The following is a 24404-nucleotide window of genomic DNA, read 5'->3' as shown; positions in this document are numbered from 1 at the left end:
GGGACGCAGTGTAAATAAAGATTTTATTAACAGATATTTACCAAGGAGTAATAATACTGGTCTTAATTATGAAATTAAAGTACTTTGTAGTACTTTCTATTTCACTCCTAAAGCGATCCCAGCTTTTCAGCACTTTGTTATATTCCATTAATTTTTTTTTTTTTAGATTTTTAAGTTCATAATTTGTTAAATAAGTGTAAAATTTAAAGCAGAAAGATAACAGATTTTCAAACTTCTTAGAAAGCGCGTAACAATGAGTGCATCAGAAGATTTCCAAAGGAGGAAGGTGTAAGAGAACTGTATTGATTTCCTCCTTCTTGCACAGCCTCATGCATTGCCCCTGTTCTGGTTTATGGGATGTGGCACTGGCTGCACAATTCTTTCTGCATTTCCTTGGATAGTGAGAAAGGTGTAGCATTACACTGATCATTACCAGGTTATTACATTATTCTAATATGTGCACTTGTAAATTCATTTCATGTGAAATATTCTACCTTTTATGCTGTCTTTTAATCCCCTCTCACAAATTGTTTCTTTTCTTGTTCAAATGCTTTTGTAACCTTTTTCTTTCGCTGCCATTTGTCTTTAATGCTTTTTTTCTTTCTTTTTAATTTTCTGCTTCTCATGTGGAATAGAAGAACAATAAAAATGTGAAACTGAAAAGAGATGGTAAGGGTGGGCTGAAAAACAAGGATTCCTCTGTCACAAAGGAGGGCTCAAAATTAGAGTCTGGCTCTTTACAAAAGCAGTCTTCACTTCCAGAGTCAACTGGACCAGATTTAGAAAAGAGTACTGCCTTTGTAGGGAAGCCTGTGGCCAGAAAAAGTATAAAGAAAGGTAAATCTGGGCATGCACAAAGTGATAGTACTTTGAAAAGTGGTGCTCAAGAAATTGCCGAGGACAAAAGCATAATAGTGAAAAGGGAAAAAGAGTGTGTGGAAAATCCTGAATTTTTCAGAGAGGATGCAACATATAATCTTCCCACTGAAAATCAAATTCTGACTGAAAAAATAAATTCTTCCAATAAAAAACCAAAAGCTGTTAAATCTAAGCAATCCCTTAAAATAGAGGTACTTCCTTCTGCTCCCAGGGATCAGCCCCAGACTGATTCATTAATTGTACAAGAATACAGTCGTGTTAAAAAGCAAGGGAGTGAAAAACCAACAGATAGTCAAAACAAAATAAAGAATGGTGTTGAAAAATCTGACAAGTGTGAAAGAATAAATGTCACAGGAGAAGGAAGTAGTGCAGAACAGAAGGAGCTTAAAAAAAAGCATCAGTTTTTGAAACAAGTATCTGTAACTTCATCATCATGTTCAACTGAGGAAATTACTTATGATCTCCAAAAATATGTACTTAAGGAAGAGACCTACTATGAACACAGAGTTGTCCAGAGGGCAAGGAGGACAGTGACACAGTTGGACTTTGAAAAAGACAGTGAGATTGAAGAGATGCAAGCTACAAACAATGAGAAAGAAAGTGTAGAACAGACTGATTTAAAAAGCCTGAATGAGGAAGAAATGAGCTCTGATGCTGTACCTGATGAAGTCAGGCCGTTAGAAATTAAGAATGAGGAGGAATCTGATCAGGAGCAGGAGAATGAAAGCAGTGAAAAGGGTGAAAGTGAAAAAGAAAAACTAGATGAAACAGTTAACAGTGAAGGGGAGGAAGAAGAGAGTGAGGTTAAAAAAGGCAGAGATGAAGTTTCAGTAGAAAAAGATGAAGCGGGAAAAGATAATGAGGAAGAAAATGAAAAAGAAGAATCACAGACTGAAAGAGACAGTGGGAATGAGGGTGCAGAGGAGACTGAGGAGGTCAGCCAGCAAGATGGCAAAGAGCAAAGAGATGAGCAAGGCAGGTTGATGGAGGAAGTAGAAATGATGAGTGAGGGAGAAAAGGAGGATATGGAGGAGAAGTATGAGAAAGAGGAAGGCACTGAAAAAGAAAAAGAGCAAATTAAAAGTGAGGGAAGAAAAGAGAGTGAGGAAGATGGGGAAGATAAAGAGGAAGGGGAAGAAAAAGAGGTAGAGGCAGAAGAGGAAGGGGAAGAAAAAGAGGTAGAGGCAGAAGAGGAAGGAGAAGATGAAAAGGAAGATGAAGAGGAAAAAGAAAGGGAGAATGAAAAAGACAAAGCAGATGAAGAGGAGTTGGGAGAATCATTGGCAGAGAGGGAAGAAGAGGTATCCGAAGAAGAGCAGGATGAGGAAGATGCAAATAGAAAAGCTAAGGAAGTGTATGTGGATGGAGTGGAAGACGGAAAAGGTGGGGAGGATGAAGTGGAAGAGGAAAGAGAAGATGAGAAAGAGGAAGGAATAGAGGCAGAAGTAGAAGGGGACGAGGGGGAAGAAGATGAAAAGGAAGAAGAGGAGGGGGAAAATGAAGAGAAAGGGGAAGATAAAGAAGAGGGAGAAGGAGTGGAAGAAGATGAAGGAGTAGGAGAGGAAGAAGAGAGTGGTGGAGAAGATGAGGGAAAAGAGGGAGTGGAAGAAGAAGAGGAAGATGAGGAGGAAGAAGAAGGAGTGGAGGAAGGGGGAGATGAGGAAACAGGAGAGGAAGAAGAAGAGGTAGAGGAGGGGGAAGAGGGAGAACAGGAAGAAGAAGAAGAAGATGAAGGAGAAGGGGAGGAGGAAGAGGGAAAAGAGGAAGAGGTTGAAGAGGAAGAAGACGAGGAAGAGTGGGAGGAAGAAAAAGGGGAAGAGGGTGAGGAGGAAGAAGAAGAGGGGGAGGAAGAAAAAGGAGAAGAGGGTGAGGAGGAAGAAGAAGAGGGGGAAGAAGAAAAGGGAGAAGAGGGAGAGGAGGAAGAAGAAGGGGAAGAGGGAGAGGGGGGAGAAGGTGACGAGGAAGAGGGAGAAGAAGGAGATGAGGAGAAAAGGGATTTAGGAGAAGAGGAAGAAGAGGGTGAGGGAGAAGAAGATGAGGATGAGGAGGAAGAAGAAGAGGAAAAAGCAAAAGATAAAAGGAAAAACTATAGTAGTAAACTTCCAGAAAAGAAAAGCAAACCCAGGAAGCCAGAAAGGGCAGAAAGTAGTGCTTTACCAAACAGCTCTAAACTAAACATGAAATCCAAACGTCATCTAGCAAATGGTTTACATAATCCAGAACAATTTTGGAACAATGTGCTACCTCATTATTTAACACTAAAGTAGCATAGACTACTGTAGATGCATTTTAAGCCTATTCAGGAAACAGCTTGATCTTTATTACTTGAAAGAAACTTCTCATGGAATCAAAGCATACTATTATGCATATAATTTAAGTGCCAATATTTTGAAAAAGACCGAAGAAATGTTTAGATTTAGGATACTTTTACAAGAGAAATTGTACTTTATTACTACAATCATTTTCACAATCATGTTTATCATGTATGATATATAAAAAATGAATTGCTGAGGAGGTAAACTGTGTTTGCCTCTTAATCAAAGTGTAATGTCATGCTGACAAATCAATTTTACATTTTAACAGTGTAATCTTTGCCTTTGAATCAGCAACACACCAATTTTAGTTGCAGAGCAGTTTACTTGATAATGTGCCTTACATGAAAGGAGTTGCAGTAAATTAGCAAAGGCAACTATTTTACAATTTTATCACTCTGTCGTAATTGAGACAATACAAAGCAACACACTCCATTTTCAGAAGAACTTCAAACCTGTTTTTATTATAGCATGCATGCTTTTTATACATTCTTACAAAATTCATAAGTTTACACTTTCCTGTCCTGGTTTGAAAAGGCAGGAGTCTGTGAAGGAAGGCAAAAGCCTCCTGTGAAATGGAAAAGGTAAACCCCCTCCCTCCGAAATACCACAATTTTAAAAAAGGCTCTAAGGCAAAGGTATGGGAATGGGAATAACAGTTCTTTACTAGGAAAAAACTAAATAAAAATAATAATAATAAAAAAATGTAATTAGTACAAACGAAACTAGTGATGGAGTCAGAAACTTGACACCCCGAGGAGTCAGGATGTTGGTAGTAGTTAACATGGTAGTTAAAATGGTGGCTGCTCCTCCTGGAGTGGCAGATGAGATGCTGCTGAAGTGGTGATCTCTAGAAGGGTCTAGTTTTCTCTGAAGGTCTGGTAGTAGTTGGGCCTGGTCTTCCTCTGGGAATTCAGCAGAGAAGAAGCTGCTCCTCTGGGAATCCAGTGAAGTGGCTGGCAGTGTCTCAAAAAGTGCTGATTTTATGCAGGTAAGAATGCTTGGCTCCTCCCCTCTGGGTGGAGCATCTCACAATGGGATGATGGAACTTTCCCAGTCATGCAGGGAGTCATTCAATGGCCCATTAACAGAAGATATCTCCCCAGAGGGAGACATTGTTCTTGGAAGAGATAAGAAAACTGCCCAACCTCCAACAGATGGCAATAGAATACATGCTTATCTTACAAGCCAGGACACTTTCTTCATTGGTCACAAGAGACAAAGTGTTTATTGGAACAGACACTTACAGGTTTCTCTTATTTTTCCTTCTTTCTTTCTTGGTTTCTATGTCAATGACCTTGGTAGAAAATTCTTTCAGAGGTAAACATGGATCCTCTTCTCTCTGGCTCACAGAAGTTGCTGTATAACCTCTTCCTCATCACTCCATAATTTATTCCCCCTACTTTTATTCTGTTCATACATTGGTAAAATGTTCAAGTACCTAAATTAAAGAAAAGAAAAGTTGCCTAATTTACGTAGGTCAGCAGATTGGAGTAAATGGAAATGCAGGCCTGGGAAAGTGATGGCCTGGGACTTTCCAAGGGCCTTAAGGCTGACTTCTTATTTTGGTGTCAGCACACAATTCTGTGCAAAAAGACACACACAGATCTCAGAATCTGGCCTAGATTACTTTAGAGTTCAGGGATAATTTTTTGGAATATCACACTTGTTGATTGGATAGAACTAAGAATTTGGAATATACACCTCTAAAACTTTTTTATTTGTTTATACTGTGCAATACATGAAAGACCTATATCTGCCTACAAAAGACTACATCACATTAGTCCTCTAACTCTGAGGTACTCCAGGAGGGGGAATATATGTTGTTGCTGTGTGAAACACATATAGGTTTCCAGGATCAGAGCCAAAGCTTCTCCTCACTTGAGAAGATTTATGGTTTTAAAAAACCCTATCTGTAATCTCCAAAAAGAGGAAAACCAACAAGCCAGATGGAATAGTAAAGAAAATGGTAAGAAAGTCTGATTTTTTTTTTTTGAAAAGACGAAGTTAAGACTTTTAGAATTTCCTTAAAATACACAAATCTTGCAAATTGTTTTTGTAAGATAATGCATCACTCTGTCAACCATTTGGCACTGAACTGGCAAATAAAGAGGCAGGGACTCATTATGTATCATTGTTACTTGACTGTTATGCCAATGGGTGGTCTGGGAAATTTTTGCAAACAGATCTCAGTTATTGACATTCTCTAGAAAAATAGTTGTTTAAGTCCTTCTTGAAAATGAGGAGAGAAGAAGAAAGGAATCAAAATGAGTAAATGTCATTCAATAAAAATGTGAATGGAATCAATACTTATGTTGATATTATGAAACATTTTAATATTGTTTTGTAAGATGCTGGCATTAAACAATCTTTGGCACAATGTCTCCAGAATTTATTTTCTAGAAAGCCTGTAGTAGATCAGTAGTTTGCCAGTAAATCCTAGGCTAGGTCCAACCTTCCTGCCTCACTCACCCCTTCCATATGCTGCATTTGAAGGTAAGATCACTTCAGTCACATGCTGTGCCTGACTACAGCAAAAAATCACCTCAGGGCTTTATTTTGTCCCTGTGAAATTTCAAAATTTGGAATTCTCTGGAACACATTATCTTGACATCAGCATGTGTCTTTGGAGCAGGGTAAGTAATATTCTGTTAGAGGATATTTTAGCAATTAAATGCCTTTCCCAAGAAATCAGCTTTCTCTAATAATGGAGTCATCAGATATTGTGCCAGTGTGCTGTGCTATCACTGAACTCCTCTGAAAACACTCCCTCCCTAAGTGGATCTGTGATGTGTTATTTTATCTTTCTTAGGAAAGATTAGGATGTTACTGTGATTAAACTTAGAGTAGTATTGAAAAGTATTTTTATAGGCCTAAAACTGTGTTTCTTAGATATGACATTTACTTCTTTGTGGTTCTGGAATTCATCATTGGAAGAAAACTGGACTGTGAAAAACAAAACAACACTTATTTCTGGTGAATAATATTTCCTAGAGAGAGAGAGGAAAAAAAGAGAGCATTTTAAAGCAAGTGGTTTCCAATTCCACATAGGAATGGCCCTTCATTTACTGTTTGGTTGTGGCATTTAATGTAAATTCTTAGGAAAATGAGGACTATTTGTTGTTTCTCTGTGAACATATGCTGATAGCAGAAAGCTTTCCAAGAGAGTGAAGGAGCCAGCTTATGGGCATCTCCTTTGTTTTGTCTGGATGAAAATTCATTGATTTGAGAACTGATTTTATATAGTTTTGTGGATCATTCCTGTGGTGGGGAAAAGCAGAGCTTTGCTCCAGCACTTCTAAGGGTTTTCCACAGACTTGTTACATAAACTGTGCTCTGTGCCAGCATTTCTGGGCTTTGAGGGGACTTTGGAACTCCATTAGCTTAACGAGTGGAATTTCATTTGGTTTGACTCATTCTGGTTTGTAAAGTTTGCTACTTGTGGCTTTGTGAAAATTCAGTATATCCTTGGTATTTATTTTGCATACAAAGAGATTTACATGCAGTACTGAATAAACATGGCAGAAATAGTCCTGAATTAGGTTTTAGCAGAGAAAAGAAATCCTGCATTAGAGAGAGAAAACAACAGACAATTGCCCAGACCAAAGATCTAGCCATCTTTTTTCTACCAGTGGCTACTGGTGAGTGCCTGGGAAAAAAATAAATTAGAATATTAGAGTAGCACAAACATGTAGTGTTACTTCGCCCCTGTAATCATTCAGTATAATGAATATATTCAGCATTTTCAATAATTTGTTGTTTAGCAGATAAATGTATTACATTTAGCAGATACATATATTACATTAACATTACATTTAACATCTATTTTCTTCACTTCTTCACTGAATTTCTTTCAATCAGTTTTTAACCTGTTTAGCATGTTTTGGAAAAAAATCTTATATTTCTTTACACATTGTTTGGAGAAGTAACTCCTCTTCATTATTTGCATCATTTGATGTCTTTGTATTCTTGTACTATAAAAAAGAGCACTTATTCTCTCTTCATTATTTATTCCCTAGTGATTATCACATGGAAAAAGTGTTCAGTTTTGTGGTTTAAGTCAAGAATAAGTGGTTTATTGATTTATTAATTACAGCTAACCAGCAATCAACCACCTACATGTTTAATTCAAGAGTAGCAACACTGAACATCCTCAAAGTGTTAATAAGCATGTGGAAATTTCTGGGCATCCCTTGCAGCTCATCTCAGAGGTTTTAATCCCCTGCACATTCTCACAGACATTCACAGAATTACAGATGCTGCCTTTTACAGTGGGTATCCAACAGAAACACCTCTGGCACTTTCAGAGGGTGGGGTGCAGGTCTGCTGCTGCCTCACAGCTCTGCTGTGAGGTGAGGATGCTCTGGGTGGCTTTGGAATATTCTGTAGCACAGCTCTTCTCTTGTGCCAGCAAAATTTCAGCAGATAAGTTTTTCCATTATAGCTGAACATATCAAACCATTTATTCAGATAGTAGATCTCTTTGCACAATTGATGCTGAATAACAAAAATGTCCTTCTCCAAGCTGCAAAAAATATCTAGGTTTCACTCATTATCTTTTGTTCCAGTTTCTTATCTGGATGACTACATGGATATTCTTTAGAACAGGGCCTTTCAGAATTATGCTGAAAGGACATTTAGTTTTTGTTTTCATTGCTCTTAGGTTTTCTTCTCTCCTAGTTTTTCTTATCTTTAGGCATCTTTTAATATAAATTTTAGCTTATTTTCTCCCAAGATAACACTACCTTTTAGATCCTGTCTCTCATATAACATTTGACTCTGTAAAAAGGCCAAAAAAGGGCAAAGTAAATGTGAAAGGGTAATTTTTCATCCAACTGTAGAAGTGATAGTCTTTAGTACTGTGGCATTCTATGAGCAACTGAGCAAAGTCTTTGCTTGCACAAATGGCAAACCCACGGTATTGTGCTCAGTAAAGTTCTGAGAATGTTTGGGATCCAAAGTCACTCACTGAGCTGTAAACTTATTTGTGTTTTAATGGAGACAGGAGAGGATTGAAAGGATTTTGGAGAGGCAGCTTTGGCATCAGAAAATTGCACTGCAGAGAGCAACAGAGGTTTTATTTTTCTATTGCCAAAAGAAGAAGCAAGTACACTTAATCACTCTCTTTTTTTAAGGATTTATCATAGTGCTTGTTGCTTTTTTCCTTGTCCACCTATGTGATAATAATTTAAACAAATATCAATACTTTTACCTCCAACCCCCATACTTAGTTATGAAAATAATTCTTATCAGGACCTTGAAATGTCTAGTGTAAAAACATTTACCATTCTGGCTTTCTTATTTCTCCAGCATTGAAAAATCAGAAATTACTCTTTTGGTCTGTGATGGGTTGCAGGGCTGTCTGCTGGAGTGCCCAGGTTCAATGATATGGATTTTGAGCCTTATAATTTGTCATGACTGACACACCTTTCACACAGAGTCTCATTTGTGGTTTGTGTGAAATGTAAAGTATTTGTGCTGTCATATGGAAAGTGTGAGAGAGAGAAACAAAGGTGGCTCAGAGAAGAATTTTATATTAAACAAAGCCTTATCTGCACCTCTTTTGTAGGAATATAGATCACAGTAGTATTGAAGAGTAATATTTCAACCCCCCTATGTACTATTGTTTGTATAAGAGCCTGTGCTGCTCAACTGGAAAGTGAGCAATAAATACTCACCTAAAAGTGAGCAATAAATACCAACCTAAATACCTCCTAAAAGGAGCTTGTGAGCCACCCTGGCAGAGCCTGGCTTTCTTACAGGAAGTATAAAATACTTCACTTTCATTCTACCCAGCTTGCATTCTATCCAAGGCACAAAACTACTTTTATAATTAGAAACACAGCAGCAGAACTGTTGTAAAATTTAACCTCTTTTATAAGGCACTTCATTATCATCTGTGTGGAGAAAAAGAACAAAGTAAACCTGGTTGTGTCCTGTATCAAGGGTACAGAAAGAAGTCAAGCTGTGCTTTAAAGCCAGCCTTGCAGTGGCTGAGGGAGAATTTCCACAAGTGCTGGCATCACCTGGAGAACAATTCCATGGGGAAGCTGGTGGCACTTGCATTACTGAGTTGTGTGTGCCTTGAAAAATCTATGAAATGAGAATGGGTTTTAAAGATCAGTGATGGTTGTGTAAAAATTGCCACTTTTACATCAGAGAATTTTGAAGTGGGGGCTCTTCCCTGAGACCCAGTCTTGAAGTCTGTGGAGGTTTTAGCAGTGACTCATGGACCAGCTCTTTGAGGAATGTACAAAGCCAGAGAATCTCAAAAAACCTTCCTGCCTGCTTTGGTGCTTTGGCAAAAATTTGCCTTCACCAGTATTTTTATCAAAACACTGAATAAAACCCAGCATGATTATGGCAGGATTTTAATGAAGAGCACTGGATTTGGGAGAGATCAGTATCTAAGCTGTGTGCACAATAAAAGCAGAAGTAGTGACTGTCCTCATTCACTTGTGGGAGCTGACAAACTCCAGATACTAAAATTTCTTCTATAAGGATTTGGAAAATATGCACAATCTGCATTCAAGTTTGGGCCAATATTCCCAAGTAATTTTTTCTCTGTCTGTTAGCATTAAGAATTAATTTTATATAGCATAATATCTTCCAGAGACACAATGAGTTTTTCAGATAACACCAACATATTCTGGATATATATTTCTCCTGTTTTGCTCAAGTACCCAGGAGTTACTTTGGTATGCTATTTCTGAGTGACTGAATATAAATGTTACTGTGTAAAATACTTCATAAGATATTATACTTGATGTAAACAATCTCTAACTTGTTTTATGGTTTTCACAAAACACCTTAAAAATTCTTTCTAGTTCTATAGAAGTTTCTTTTCCCCCTTTTTGCTTGGAAATTTATATTTTCTGTTTGTTGTCTAAAGAAAGAAAACTTTTATGAGAAGGTAACAGTTTTGTATATGAAAGTTGTAGTACATCTGAGCTATTTTAGATGTTGATTTATCTTGGGGAATAAAAAAAAAGTATCTTTTGAGTTGCTGGGAGGATAAAACTTTAGATAACTCTATTTACATTTCTAGTGAAAAACTGAAAGGACAAATACTTCCCCAGAATGTAGTTTTAAATTACAATTTTATACATTGGTAAGTAGTTATTTTTATGCACAGAAGAATACAGATACATATCTTTTTCCAGGTTCACCTTTAGCAGCAAGCTGGCAAACCACAGAATAATAACACCAAAGCCAACTGAAATAATCATTAAGAGAATGCCCTCTAAAATTACTGGCTCCTCTGCGTAATCAATGCCAGTGTGCAGTCTCAGGATGACAATGAAAGCCTTGGTTAATAAATGTAATCTGATTAATCCTCTTAATGCAAAGTATGTGCACTGCCAGCCTGTGACACAAGTGCACAGGTCTGTGGAGACTTGTACGCTGTTGTGTTCAGCTTTTAGTAAATAAACTATGTTGCATAGCAATATATGGGCTGAAAAAAAAACTTAATGGAAAATGAATCTGTTCAGTCAGTCTCTACCAAAAACATTTTCAGATGTGTATTCACTAATTTGTCCCAGGGTGATGCCATCCTGTTGGAGGGCACTGTTGTGGTAATAAGTCCCCACATGTCCAGGGTAATCAGTGTATCACTACGGGGCAGCTGCTGCTTCAAAACTATTTCTTCCATTATATTTACACGAAGGCATAACTATCTTTAAAGTTCAGTTTTTGACATTTAACAATGGAAACTCCCATCTGACATAAAACTGGTTTCCAGTGGTTTCACTGCACAGTGTGCCTGAAATTACAAGTGCAGTGTTGCCTTCATTTTCCAGGACACACACACAACAGCAGCGTTAAGGGAGTGTAATAAGTATCAAGCAATCCATGTTAAGTGCTCTTAATATAAATTGTGTAATTGGGAAACCATATAATCTAGTAGAAGCCTAGGTGTTAGCTTTTAGACAAGTTATGGTGGCAGGCTCAGCTTTTTGCTGGAAATTCTTCTAAGTTTATTTAGCTGAGCTTTTCTGTTTGTGTCTGTGACAATATAAAAGGAAAGCTTAGTTTGGCTGCCTTGCTGCTTGTAAGTGGAAGGATAAGCTGCTAAATCTCTCATTTGAGTACTCATGTTTTTGAATTTTGTCAGTCTTTAAACTGTACAGCTTTCTTTAATAATCATTAAAGTGAAGGATATTTCTCTAAGGCTTAGTGTAGCAGAGCTAATAATTCCTCTATATTAATAGCTACAAAACGAAAGCCAGTTCAAACACCTGATGACAAGTGGCTAGCACTGGGTGGACTTTAAGGTGTTAAGCTGTCTCTGGAACTGCTTAGTAAGAAACTACATTGTATGAATCTTAGTTTTTCCAGCAGTTTTGTCAAGGAGTATTTCCAGTCGCTTCACATCAGATGCCTTGACACCCTGATGAATATCAAGAAAATGTTACATGTCTACCCATCCATGTACCTCCAACCCACAAATGGTAAACTGAGCTGTTTTTCACTCACCTTTATGTAAGATCAGGGTTGGTAAAATGGAGCATTTTCCCAGCATGGACAGTTCAGGAGTGACGTGGATGTGCACTAGGTTTTTGGAGAGCAGAATGACAGCTAGCATAGGATATGATTCCTCTACCTATTTCTCTTCAATCCTGCATCAAAGCAAGAAGATAGTCTGTAGAATGTGTTTTGTATTTGTCTTTACTAGTGCTCCAGAAAGTTCAGGCCCCTATGAGGCACTATGCCCATTGCCCAACCTCCTTGGACCTAACACCCATCTACTCAAAAGTCTTCTGCTTCATAGGGAAAGTCCTGCTTGGTATTTATACCATTCATTTATCCTGTAGACATGTAAAAGGGCCATGAGAATGCTTTTGGGCATGTCAAGCTAATGAGCTGGGCAGGTAATAGAGAAATCTGTCCCTTAAATTATTAAAAACTCTGCTAAGTAGTTGCTGGTTTATGGCTGGTTGGCAGAACACCACACAGCAACAGACATGTACCTACCTACCTCATTCTCAATTCTCTTTAATAACCTTTTCTCTGGATTTTTAACTGTTTCCAAGGCAACTGGAAACAGAAACATCTCTGTAAACCAGAGCTTCCTAGAACTCTCCACTTCAAGTGGTACACATAATAATTACAGCTTTCTCTTCATCACCGAGTTTTCATCAGATTTTTAAAAGATCTGCAACTAAAATTGTCCCATCAGTAGGTTTGAGACTTTCTTCCCTAAAAATATAAAATGGTCATGGCATACATTATTTTGACTTCTTGAGGAGATGTAGAAAAATACTGTAAGCCTTCCCTTCTGAAATGCTAATTATGAGCAGCCCATCTGCCAGAGCTGTTTCCATAAACTAAGCAGGAGGGGTCCACAAGGAAACAATTACAGAAATACAGAGAAACCTAGTTTGCAGCTGTAGTTTGAGCAGGTCTGCCACGAGTCAGTCTTCAGTGAGACTTTTAGCCAGAGCGTGGCACCAGGTGAGACAACAGTACAGAACAGAGTGAAGTTTTTTTCCCCTCTCTCCTGTGGACATAGGACCACATTTTTATAGAGCATTCTGAAAATAAATGTCTTTATTCTGTATTAATCTTCCCAAAGAAAAGCCAGCTGCAGCCATTTTAGCAGAAGACAGCTATACACACCGAGTTATACCCACTAAGGCAATACTTTCGCCCAAATCAGTGCGAGTAAAGTTATTTGTCCCCATAAGCTTGGAAACAGCAAATTTATGTTTAAAAATGTCTAGTGATTTATAGGAAAACCAGTATAAATGTGTGAAAATAAATCTGCAAGGTTGTATTTTATAGATTGCTGTTCTGCTGTACTGATTTATTATACTATAGCTACAAAATGCTTAAGGTTCTTTCATAGTAACAACCATGGTTTTGTCATTGAAGAAACTGGAGCCTCAAGCCTAAATGAAACCAGTTTGTAATATTTTACTTGTATGCTCTCTAATACTTTTGACTTTCTCTGTGTGACCTTGGCCCAGACAGCTTCTCTCTGTCTCAACTTTAGAGCTATTGAATATATTCTTTCAGCATTATCTTTCTATGAAAAAAAAATTTAAGAGTCAAATAAGAAAATAAACCCCCTAAAGCATGATGAGAGAGAATAATATGCATTTAACATATAATACATACATGCACACATATATGTACTTTAATTAGTAGCCTAGATTCTTAGATTATTAAATTCTTCGTGTATAAGTTTGAATGGTCAGATGATTCATCCTTTAAGATAAAAGCATATCAGTATTATGACATTCTCAGATCATTCCCTACCATTGGTAAAATCTCTAAACCATGCCTGTAATTGGGCAAGTAGAAGTAACAGTAACAGAACTGTACTATCAGAGTTATGATGTAAAATGTGCTATTTTAGGAGTTGAACAGAAGAGGTGATAGCCAGAGACACCTGTGAAAAGCTGCAGTAAATGGAAATTAGGTCAGTCTGAGAAGCTGTTCAGTTAAACAGGTGGCTTCCTTGGAGTAAAAGGAGTGTCTCTCACCTCCACCTTTTTTATTTTAGATGAGGAGCATGGCTCAGTTGCTGAAATAGATTCATCTAGTGTGATTTTAGGTGCTGTAGGTTGTGAGATGGATCCAGAATGATGCAGGTCTCCCTAAATCTCCTGTAAGGATGTCTCAGACTCCTGGGATATGTGAGCTGGGCTTAGCAAAGGAGTTCTGCCAAAGGTCTCTGTGTTCCAGCTTCTGAAAACATTCACTGGTGGTTTTCTCCTCACCAGCAAGTCACCTTCTAATGAACGTGAGGGCAGCTGGGGAGACAACAGGCAAAACTCCAGAGTAAGAGAGAATAGGGAAAACATTACCAACAGACAGGAGACAACATTTGCAACCAGGTGTAGGAAGGAGTTCAGTGTAAGGCTCACTCCTCCACCACACTTCCACAAGGGTGTGCAGATACTTCCCACCAGCTTCCCCTGTGACATTGGCTGCAGTGGAACAGAAATGTTCTCCTCTGGGCAGTGATGTGCCTTCACTTGGAAGCCCTTGGTGTAGTGCCTTATAGTTCTACAATGGGAAGGAGAATGTTTCTTATTTAAATATTGCATTTTATGCTGATATAAGTACATACTGGCATAATAATGACAATCTGATTGAAGGGAGTAAGAAGGATATAATTGATTCATTTTTCTAAACATTTTACAAAAGTAGCTTTCATGCTTTTAAATATTTATTTTATAGTGCCCTTGGCCATTTTATTTTTACTGTATTGAAGTTTTATCTGAAACTAAAAATAATTTAAATTCAAATTATAATGTATGTATTGAATCTTATGAATCTAAGCTTTGTATCTGGCATTTCTTCATTTTCTTGAGAAATAGATTTGAATTTTTTTTTGGTGTTGGAATTATTGCTGCTTGTGTCTATTATGCTCATTTTTAACATTTAAAAGAAATATTTTCTTTCCAAAAAGAAGTTATTTTCATTGTTTTTTTCTTTAAGGAGGCACATGCTGGCCACATAAGCCAGCTGCAATCCTAATGTTCCCTGGAGGTCAATTTTTAAAAACATATTAAAATTAACAAACTTTGATTGAGGTCTCCTGTGTCTGTTCTTATTCTATCTCCTTAGAACGTTCCTTTTTGAGTTTTCTTGTGCTTAGTCAAATTCTGACACGTGATGAACTGATGTAGGATGAGGATCATGATCATTGTACACCTCGAGTTTCAAAATTATGTTTTGGCAATTTTGTCCAAGGAACAAAACTTGTTTGGAGATGAAGAAATAGATGATGATGATGGTGATGATGATGATGATGAGGAGGAGGAGGAAGAAGAAGAAGAAGAAGAAGTAGAAGAAGTAGAAGAAGTAGAAGGAAAAGAAGAAACAGAAGGAGATGAAACAAAAGAAGGAACAGAAAAAGAAGAAAAAGAGGAAAAACATGAAAAAGAGAAGGATCGTAAATCACCTGAGGGAGAGACAAGCAGTAGTAGTAGCACTGTGGAAACTGGAGAGGTAAAGGCATTTATTCCTATTAAGTTATTTGTCTCTGAAAGAATTTGGTTCTATAACTGACTTCAGTTTGATACATGTGTACCTATCCTGTAAATGCAAAGTTGTTGTTTGGGGTGGTTTTGGTAGAGGAAGAAACATGTAGGTGTTAGTAATTAAACAACTTTATATTTTTAAACAATTTTGAAAGTTTATTTGTTTGTTTTTGTCTATAGACAGAGGAGACTACTCAGAAAGAGACCATCGTTCAGCAGGGTAAGAATTCAGTTCTGAAGAACTGGACATTCTAAAGACAGATAAAAGTTTTATAAACAATATTATAAAGATACTGGACAACACAGTTCTTGTTCATAGTTGGCAAAGCAGTTCTTGAGAGGTGATAAAATTTAAGGGGCAAACTGCTGTTATTAATTGTTAATGATAAAGAAATAAATACTGTTCCCAGTTACATGTTACAGGACTGTATCCTGCTAAGAGCAGTTCTGGCTGTGCAGTGCCAAAGTCATGGTAATTTTATTATCTCTCAGGCAACTTCTTGAGGTGAGGTGCCCTGTGCCTCACTTCAATCAAGAAGCTTCTCAGAATTCTTCCCCATCTTTTTCAGCTGACATTTCCTCATTCTATTCACAGAGAGATTATTTTAGATGAAATGTGATAATTGCTGAACACTGTTCAGGATGCTGAAGATGTAAGTCTAGAACTCCTTGCAGTTTTGATGGCAGTTTATGAGAATTGTATATTCCTTTAGAAAAGCTGGGGAACATGAAGTTGGGTGCCCTGTATGTGTAGGACTCTTTTATTTTAGAAATCTGGAATAATCTAGAATTGTTCCCTTGAAAGAAAATAACAAATGTATTATAAAACAGACCACAGCCTTTATAATGAAGAAGCTGTGCCATTTATTTTCAATATTATAATGGAAATAGCTTGTACAGAAGGGGTGCTTAAATATTTTTCCATTATCCAGTGATCTGGAAGTTTTGGTATTAAGTTTGAAATTTATATGATTCATACAGACAGTATAGGAAAATTTAAACACAGAAACATCAACTGAGATGGAAAGTTTTTCCTTTCCCAGAATTGTTTCTATGGAATAAAATTCATGCTGAACCATAACTCCTGCCCTAAAATCAGCTTTGCCAAATTAGAATATAATTGCATATAAGTGTGCAAGACATTGTCTCCTGTCTGCAAGGGGAAACTGTGAGTGTCAAGTAAAAGTATTTTATATATTGTCCTTACTTACTCCTATAACTTACTCCTGTAAGTGTTCTAGTGTTAAAAATTGAGCATCTGGAGAGTAATATCAGGACATTATATGGAGAGATTATAAAATAAAAACAGTCTTTTCAGGCTGGACATCAAGTTTTATTGAATATTCTGATTGCTTTTTCAGTTTTATTCAGTGACCTCTACTTTAAAAAAAATCTGAAGAGTAAATTTTTTTCTGCTTTTCTGTGATTTTTTCTGATTTGCATGAATCAGAAGAAATTGAATATAAATAATTATATTAAATTATTATTGTAGAGAAGGAAAACCCTGACAATCACACTGTGAACAATTCTTCAGAGAACACTGATGACCAAAAAACTGGAGGAATTGTGGGGAGAAAAAAGGTTTGTGGCCTGATGTTTCTTTCTAGCTTTGCCAGTGAGGAAGAAGCCAGTGGGCAGTTACCAAAGCAAATACCTCAACTCACATACCTGCATACATAATTAAATTGCCGGACAACTTTTTCCTTCTGTTTTAGACTTGATTTTATTTTTTGATAAAATAACTTTAAATTGTCCAAATAATAGTTAAATGAGTTAAAGTCCATTATGACCTCTTCATGGATGGCATGTCACTGACAGAGAGGTTGTTTATCACATCATGAACTGGTGAGGTGAAAACTTAGGACTTCATTCCTGTGGGACATTATCTAATATTCCCCCCGACATTTGTCTCTGAAAGCAGCAGCTGAGCTCATTGACCTTGCATCTATTTGCAAAATGCACTGATTTTGTGATCCTGTATATCTCTATGTAGGTGTATGAGCATGTTGAGGAGTACCTGATACAGAATTTCTTACAGGTTTTAGGATCCAGAGGCTCCTGCAGAGGCTGCTGAGTTTCCTGTTGACCAAAGACCCTAAGCAGTAGTTAACTTTGACACGAGCGTGGTCTCACTGAGCACAGGCACTGTCATTTATGGCAGTACACACGTTTATCAGGAGGCATAGTAAGCACTTTCTGCTCTGGGACTTCATTTTTGGACCTCGCCTCAGGCTCTTATTTGAAAGAAACCCAAATAAATGCACCACTTACAGCATTTTGTACAAACTGTACAATGGGTAATTTGACAAAATGCAATCACTTTAACTTTTCTGATTCTCATGTGCTATTTAACACATTTTAAATATTACAAATGTTTCTTGTTAACATTTTTAGTAATTTTGTTTTGAAATATAATTGGTATATAAAAAAGGCAGTTGTGAGTTTTTTTTATTTTGAATTTCACTGCTAATTGTTTCAGTCATATAATTTACCTGGTTTTTTTTCACTCCAGTTTTCCCTGTTCAAGCGAAAGCCACTGACAAGCCAGAAGAATGTATGTAGCAGAAATGAAGACAGCTCTGAAAAGCCATTGCAGAGTGAAGACAAAGAAAAGGAAGATTTAACTGGTGAAGGCAGTAAGGATGAAAATCAGAATCATACACTGGAGAATTCCAGTGAAACTGTGACTAACCAGGACAGAAGGATGAAAGTTAATACATGTATATTGCTGTAACACTGTTATAATATATGAGAATGTGACAGTCTTAAAGCATATAGTGCAATTTTTACTTGAAAACAGTTATGACTCGAGATGTTGATGGCTGCTTTTTTTGATTGATTGGATTGCTGTAATTTTAAATAGGCAGATTATTTTCTTGGTATTTATTGGTAATTTTAATAGTGTGAAATGATATGCTTATCAGCACCTTCCTGGAGATCTGTGGCCTTACTTGTTGATGTTCTAAAGTAAAATATGGGGGTTTTTTATGTGAAAAGTTGAATACAGGCATTTTATGGTTTTTCCTAAATATTTTTATTCTCTTTCAGTCTACAGAGAACTACTTTCAGCATGATACTCTTGCAAAATTATAATATTTGATGTAAGATATTATTTGGTTTAACCTAGTTAAGAATATTGAAGGTACTCACTTAGATATGTACATGTTTCTTTCTGTTTTGACATAGAAAAAATAGCAGTAAAACCCTCAAGTTAACTTGTAGGCCATTATGGAAGAAGTTAAGTTGAGTATGTGCCTAATTTCACACATGGCAGCAGTCCCAGTGGAAACAGTGTAAGGATGGAAGTATCCTGCCAAACTGGGACATGGAGAAAGCTTTTATTTCTGAGAGGTGCTGAAAGCCTTTGCTCCTGCTGAAATTGGCATAAGCTGCTGGGCCTCTCTCCTCACTGCATCAGGCCCAGTGAAAACTGGATACCCTCACTCTTGTTTCACTTGGATTCTAATCCTGTATTCTCTGAACATCCACACCTTTATGAGTCTCCAGTGAAGCTTTTCTCACAGGAAAATAATGCAACCAGAGGTACTGAGGCATCAGTATGAGAAACTGATCATTATGGGGTAAATATTCATGTTTTTCTCAGGCAGACTGGCTTTTCTTCAGATGGACATTTAGCATGAGGAGCCAAAAATCAGTACAAATAAAATCTTTTTAACACCACTGTATCATTAAGAAGCAGGAATTCTTTATTCATCCAGATGCTCAAGGGGATAGCTCCTCTAAAATATTGTGCAGGCTGAGTACAGAAAAAGCTCCTGTTTATATACTGTGTTTTACATACGTAATCATTGATTTTTCCAGAATAAACATACACATGATAAATCATTTCCCTGAAATAATTAACATATTTTCCCTCCCATTTACACACATTCTTCTGTCCTGGAGGTCCCTTTGCTGGTTCCTGGTGGTCGGTGACCCCAGAGTGATCCCTGACCACACAGTGAAGGTTCTGCAGTGAACCTTACACGAAGGGTTTTTTTCTCCATTATATTCACATATTTTCTTATTTTTCTGAATGCACATGCGGTTTCTGTTCCACTTGGATACTGTTGAGAAGAGTAAAGTGGAAAAGGAGAAATAAAGTAAATGGTTCCCTCATTAATTTAAATAAGCTTTAATTATTTTTTAACGGGGAGATCAGTCACAGAAATTGTTACTGTAAGAACAATTTCTTTTTTTAATGGTGAACTAATTTAGTGAGAAATATTACTTTAAAATGGGAATGACCCTCAAATCTAACACTACAAAGTTTATGTAATGGACTGTAAACTGTTGTATGTCTGAGCAGTTTTAGGGACTGGTACATTTATCTTGTCCACACACTTTGCTCAACAAGAAGCAGGAATATATTAACCCATTCCAATGTCTTTTCTACATGTCTTCATTTTTAATAAAAAAGATTAATCAAATAACTTACATGTGCATGTATATTAATTTACAGGGTTTTTTAACAAGTTCACAATATTTATGTGAAGAAAAATGTGAAGACTTTTTATAACTGAAATGTTTTCATAAACAGATGAGTAGCAAAAAATTCTATAAAGATCTTTCTCTGTTTTCTGCTTACTTTTTCAAAGATTAAGTGTATCAACTTCAGTCTCTATTTCTCATTTTTATGGTCCTGCCATACAGTTAAGATTGTGCTTTAGAATTGTTGGGTTTCTAAAATTTCACCACTAAAGCTATCACTAGGTGGAGTTTGTGCTCTTCAAAGGTGTAACCAGCCCCTGGAGCCAGAAATTCACCTTCTCATGGCCCCTGAAAAAAGTTAAAGATACTCATTCTGTATCAAATTTTCTGTTTCCAAATTCTCAGAAAAGTTTATGTTTTCTGGCATATTGCTTTTGGCATTACTCTGGTACCTCAGTGTATTTGTATAGCGAATTTTGAGTTTTAAACTGTATGTCTTTGTAAAAATACAAATATTAAAAAAATAGTTAGTCATTTATTTCTAAGTATGCATAGATGGACAGTGGTCAAGTTCTGATAAATAAAGTCTACATGTTTGATTTAAATTGAAGTGGTATTAGTGCACCTTACATACACAAATATATATATCTGTGCACTGAGACATGTATATATATATATGTGTGTGTGTGTGTGTGTGTGTGTGTGTGTGTGTGTGTGTGTGTATTTACATATATAAATATGCATATGTATATGTGTATATTTGTAGACAAAAGAGACAGATATACAGATATATGTGTGCAGGTGTGTGTGTGCACATGGATGATCAAATGTGTGCCTGGCCTCCTGAAAGTTCCATTTAATCCATATATTTACATATGCAAGTTTACAGATTTCTAGAAGCACAGGATTCATTTATGCAGCTGCTGTTCCTATGTAAGTTTGTGGTGACTAAAATTAAAAAAGGAGAGAACATGCTGTTAAGACACTATTTTATACACCCAAAGTTAATAATTGTAATTAACTTTGTGCAACTTTTTCCTTTTTCTTCCACGTATTACTTGTACAGTATGCAAAATAGATGCAGTCTTTGTCCTTGAGGAATATTTTAAGTCATGCTGTTGACATTAGGGTAGTTGAAGTAAACTGAATTCATATAATGATGGTAAACCACTGTAAGTCCTGATAATCAAGAATACAGAAGCTAATCTTGCATGACGATTGAGAGACTAAGAATGGGTTCACTTAAAACATACTCATGTATTCAAACTACTTGAGCTCTTTAAAATATATATATAAATAATAAAATAAAATATAAATATAAATATTATAAATATAAATAATGTAAATATAAATGATATAAATATTCTTTCTCTACATTCCCTCACAGTGCTTTTAGGAGCTATAATATTTATACTACTCACTACTTAGGGGACTTTACAACATTTGCACACTCTGTTATGTCTAAATTCCTTTAAGGACTTAAATAATGCCTTGATTAAGTGCAATGAGACAACCATCAGTGGCAAGAATTGGAGATATTAATGCTTTGGTAGTAAATCTGCTTTGCTTGGTATCTCAGCGATGAGCTCTGAAGTTCACAACTATCTGCCTTTCAAGACTGTTCTGGAATTACATTTTATTCATGCTATGTAATTACCACTTTCTTTTCCAGACTTAATGACTCAGCAAAAGCCTTGCAAAATCTAAATCTGGCTAAACTATAATTCTTTAATTTGTACACAAAGAAGTTTTTTTTTTTCAAGACCATTCTCATTTAATGTCAAAACAGTTTAGACACAGCTGTTTCCAATCACACATAAAAAACTGAAGAGCTATCAAGTTAGAATTTTAAGGGACGTTAACAGCATCAAGAAAATAAAAAATACAGAGATTTTGTTCTTTAGTACACCTATTATACATGAGACCACGATTTACCATTTACCATGCTGATTTACAACATAGTGATGCATGTCACTTAAAATGCAAAGTGAGCCAAGCGCCTTTGACAGGCAAGCCCATGGGCAGGGGAGGTGCCTTTTGAAAACTGCATTGAGTGAAGCACCAACTCTGCATGAAGGGATGATCTTGGGCTAGCAGTGGTGTTTCTTGGCTAGCACTGGGGTTTCATGGGCTAGCACTGGGGTTCCACTCATGAGCTGACAGCAGCAGCACAATATGTGAGGAATTTTGTCAATCATTCCTCAGAGAGCATCCTATGTCACACTCACCCTCCTGCCTCTTTCTGCCGATGTCTTCCTCTGAACATTTTTGCCTATTCTCCTCTTCATTACTTCACCACAGCAGCACCTATGGAAGGTCTGTTTTTCCTGACTGCAGTCTCCATAAGTCAACCCCAATCTTCGCTTCCATTTCAGCCTCCCTCTCCCAGACTCTGTCAATTTTTGTATCGTTACCACCACTAGTAATGAAGGGATGGGACTAATTGCGGGCTAAGAACAGTTTATTGCTCAGATAAACATCAGCCTCAGAGGCCGTGAGATTATAAAGGAGCAAGTATCCAGCCATAGCTCAAGAGCAGTCACAAGTTCTCTGTTACAAGGCAATTATAACTTTCAAATCCAACGGACAGCAGCTACAAGGTTTATTTTGCTTTTCTAACCTATCATTACTCACTTCTACTGCACTGTGGGTATTTTTACCCAATAGGTTGTAATCACACGTATACACATATGCTTCTATTATAACTTTTAAACTCTTAACTTACTTTATACAGTCACATTACTATACTATAGACCCTTCACCATCTTACCCAACAGAGTTTCTGACTTAAGGTATATTCTTACTTACAACTACAGAAACACAAGTTTAAGATTTTTCTACTTAATGTCTGTGTATTGTATTTTTACAACACTCCAAGCTTCTTCTAAGGCTGCAGATCAAACTCTTCAGTGTCTGTGGAAATTTCTGTTTTTCTGATTCCCACATTTCTGAAATGTCCCAACACTGGAGTGCACCCCACAGAATGGCTCTGAGAGGGATCCCAAAGGGACAAGTGCCTGAGCACAGCCCATGTGCAACAGGCTGACATCCAGAGGGAAAAATCTGGCCACAGGAGCTGGCAGGGACCAGCAGCTGGAAGGAAGGTCTAGTAACAGCAAATGCTCAGTTACAAATCAGTATTTTTAACTGTTGCTGCCACTAAACGTGATGACAAAGTAATATTCATCTCCAAGAATTCTAGAAATTGTACACAAGAAATGCAAAATTTTGATTATTATTTTAAGATTGTCTATTTCTCCAGATATTTACAAGAGTAATTCTAAGTATCAAAGCATTTACATTCAGTCAGGCAATTCACTGGACAAAAAACTGTGTGGTTTGGAGTGGGGCCCTATTTGTCATCCTCTTATGATTAATTAGACCTTACTCATGGGTTCCAAAATTTCATTACACACATGTGGGTTGTTTGGTATTGTTTTTATTTCCTTATCATTCTTTTACTATTTGGATAAAAAAAATGAGATTGTCAAACATTATTAAAATTTTATTTTAATTAATTTCTCCTCTTAGTCAAAAGTTGTATTTTTATTATCACTGGCACAGAGTAATAAAATTATACTTCTGAGCTGCTATTAAAAGAAGCAGAACAGAAAAATTATATCTTTATATTTACTCTTTGACATAACAATAATATTTTTTTTACATCTCCAAGAGCACTTAGGTTTGCTTGGGATTTATTTTTCTATTCAAGCAAGACATTTTCACACATTTCAGTCCTCTAGTGTTGCTTGATTTCAGTCTTCAAAATTTTATTTTACCTCTGAATAGTCAAAATCTGAATTTTCCACAAAAAGCAGACTGGATAATTCTTGTGTAATACCAGGAATGCCAGGAACTCCAGCTAACCACAAGCTGAAATTGTTGTAATTTTTTTCTATTAAAATTAAAAGCTGAACTGGGAGAAAAAAAAATTAACTGTGCCTTCAAATTCAGTATATGTGAGATTTGTTTAATTCATCCATAGTTCCACATGCTTCCTCCTATTAAAAGGTCCCTTAATAAAACTACAAAAATCTAATTTGTTATTAGGAATTAAACACTTTTTTTAAAGTTGCCGTGAATTTGCTTTTCAAGCCCCAGTCTTTTGGGTGATTTCACATTGCTGTCATTCTATCAAACACGGAGAATGAGTGTTACATCGCACAGAGAAACTCCAGAGCAAACTGGAGTCCGGATGAAGGCACACCTTGGTGCTGGTGTTTTTCCAAGGCTCATTTCAAACGGGCCATGAAGGATGCATTCCCACTGATATTTATACTCACACTTGTGTCTAAGTTTGAGCTGCAAGTTGCAGACTGTGTTAACTCTTAAATCTCTTGCCTTTCCCAGGGCAGTTAGGACACTCCAGGAGCTGGATGAGGGAGGAAAAGCAGCATCGCAGGCACGCCTGCTCACAGTGCCCACTGCAAGAACCCTGCTCCATGGAAAGGCAAGACAAAGTAAAAATTCTGCAAGCACCAGTGGTTATGTTGTTTGAGCAGATGGAATTGCACAGGCACAATCAGGAGCAACAGGAAAGTAGTTTGGGGTCCCACTGACTCCAGGGAACCAAAAGGGATTCTTGCTGTACTAACTCAGACACCACAGCTGCAGTCACTGGTGGCACCTTTGTCTCTCACGCTGAGGAGACAACCCAGCAAGGAGGGTTTGTCACCACAATCACTACATTTCTGCACCTGAAAAGGCCAAAAAGGCTGCCCAAGAGAGAGGCTGTGACCTACGGGCAGGGTGGTGAGGGGACAGCTGCAGCTGCAGATGAAAAAGC

At 37.0% G+C, this 24404-nt stretch overlaps 2 protein-coding genes across 4 annotated transcripts in view; both read left to right on the top strand.

Moving 5' to 3' along the window:
• The window catches only part of LOC100222223 (uncharacterized), a 39294-nt gene extending 33723 nt beyond the window's left edge, over nucleotides 1-5571 (top strand). For 2 of the 3 annotated variants that reach the window (XM_072935034.1, XM_072935022.1), the window contains one exon: nucleotides 636-5571. In XM_072935034.1, the coding sequence (XP_072791135.1) occupies nucleotides 636-3146 (2511 nt within the window). In that variant the 3' untranslated portion in view covers nucleotides 3147-5571. The remainder of the gene's footprint in view (nucleotides 1-635) is intronic. The other variant, XM_072935027.1, reaches the window with a different exon arrangement.
• A 6133-nt stretch (nucleotides 5572-11704) lies between these two features.
• Nucleotides 11705-19620, top strand: LOC115496885 (uncharacterized). Its single transcript, XM_030282673.4, has 4 exons — nucleotides 11705-15155; nucleotides 15368-15407; nucleotides 16680-16768; nucleotides 17700-19620. The coding sequence occupies exons 1-4, from the start codon at nucleotides 14835-14837 to the stop codon at nucleotides 17919-17921; spliced, it is 672 nt and encodes a 223-aa protein (XP_030138533.4). The 5' UTR covers nucleotides 11705-14834; the 3' UTR covers nucleotides 17922-19620.
• Nucleotides 19621-24404: the final 4784 nt, after the last annotated feature.

The sequence above is a fragment of the Taeniopygia guttata genome, chromosome 1, assembly GCF_048771995.1.
Source record: "Taeniopygia guttata chromosome 1, bTaeGut7.mat, whole genome shotgun sequence".
In the NCBI taxonomy this organism is placed as follows: Eukaryota; Metazoa; Chordata; class Aves; order Passeriformes; family Estrildidae; genus Taeniopygia; species Taeniopygia guttata.
The sequence above is the reverse complement of the archived record's forward strand: the minus strand, read 5'-3'. Positions and strand labels throughout refer to the sequence as shown.

Coding starts and splice junctions, on each gene's coding strand:
- LOC115496885 (XM_030282673.4), top strand. CDS start 14,835: ATGAGGATCATGATCATTGTACACCTCGAGTTTCAAAATTATGTTTTG. Junction 15,408..16,679: donor AGAGACCATCGTTCAGCAGG/GTAAGAATTCAG, acceptor TTATTATTGTAG/AGAAGGAAAACCCTGACAAT. Junction 16,769..17,699: donor GAATTGTGGGGAGAAAAAAG/GTTTGTGGCCTG, acceptor TTTTCACTCCAG/TTTTCCCTGTTCAAGCGAAA.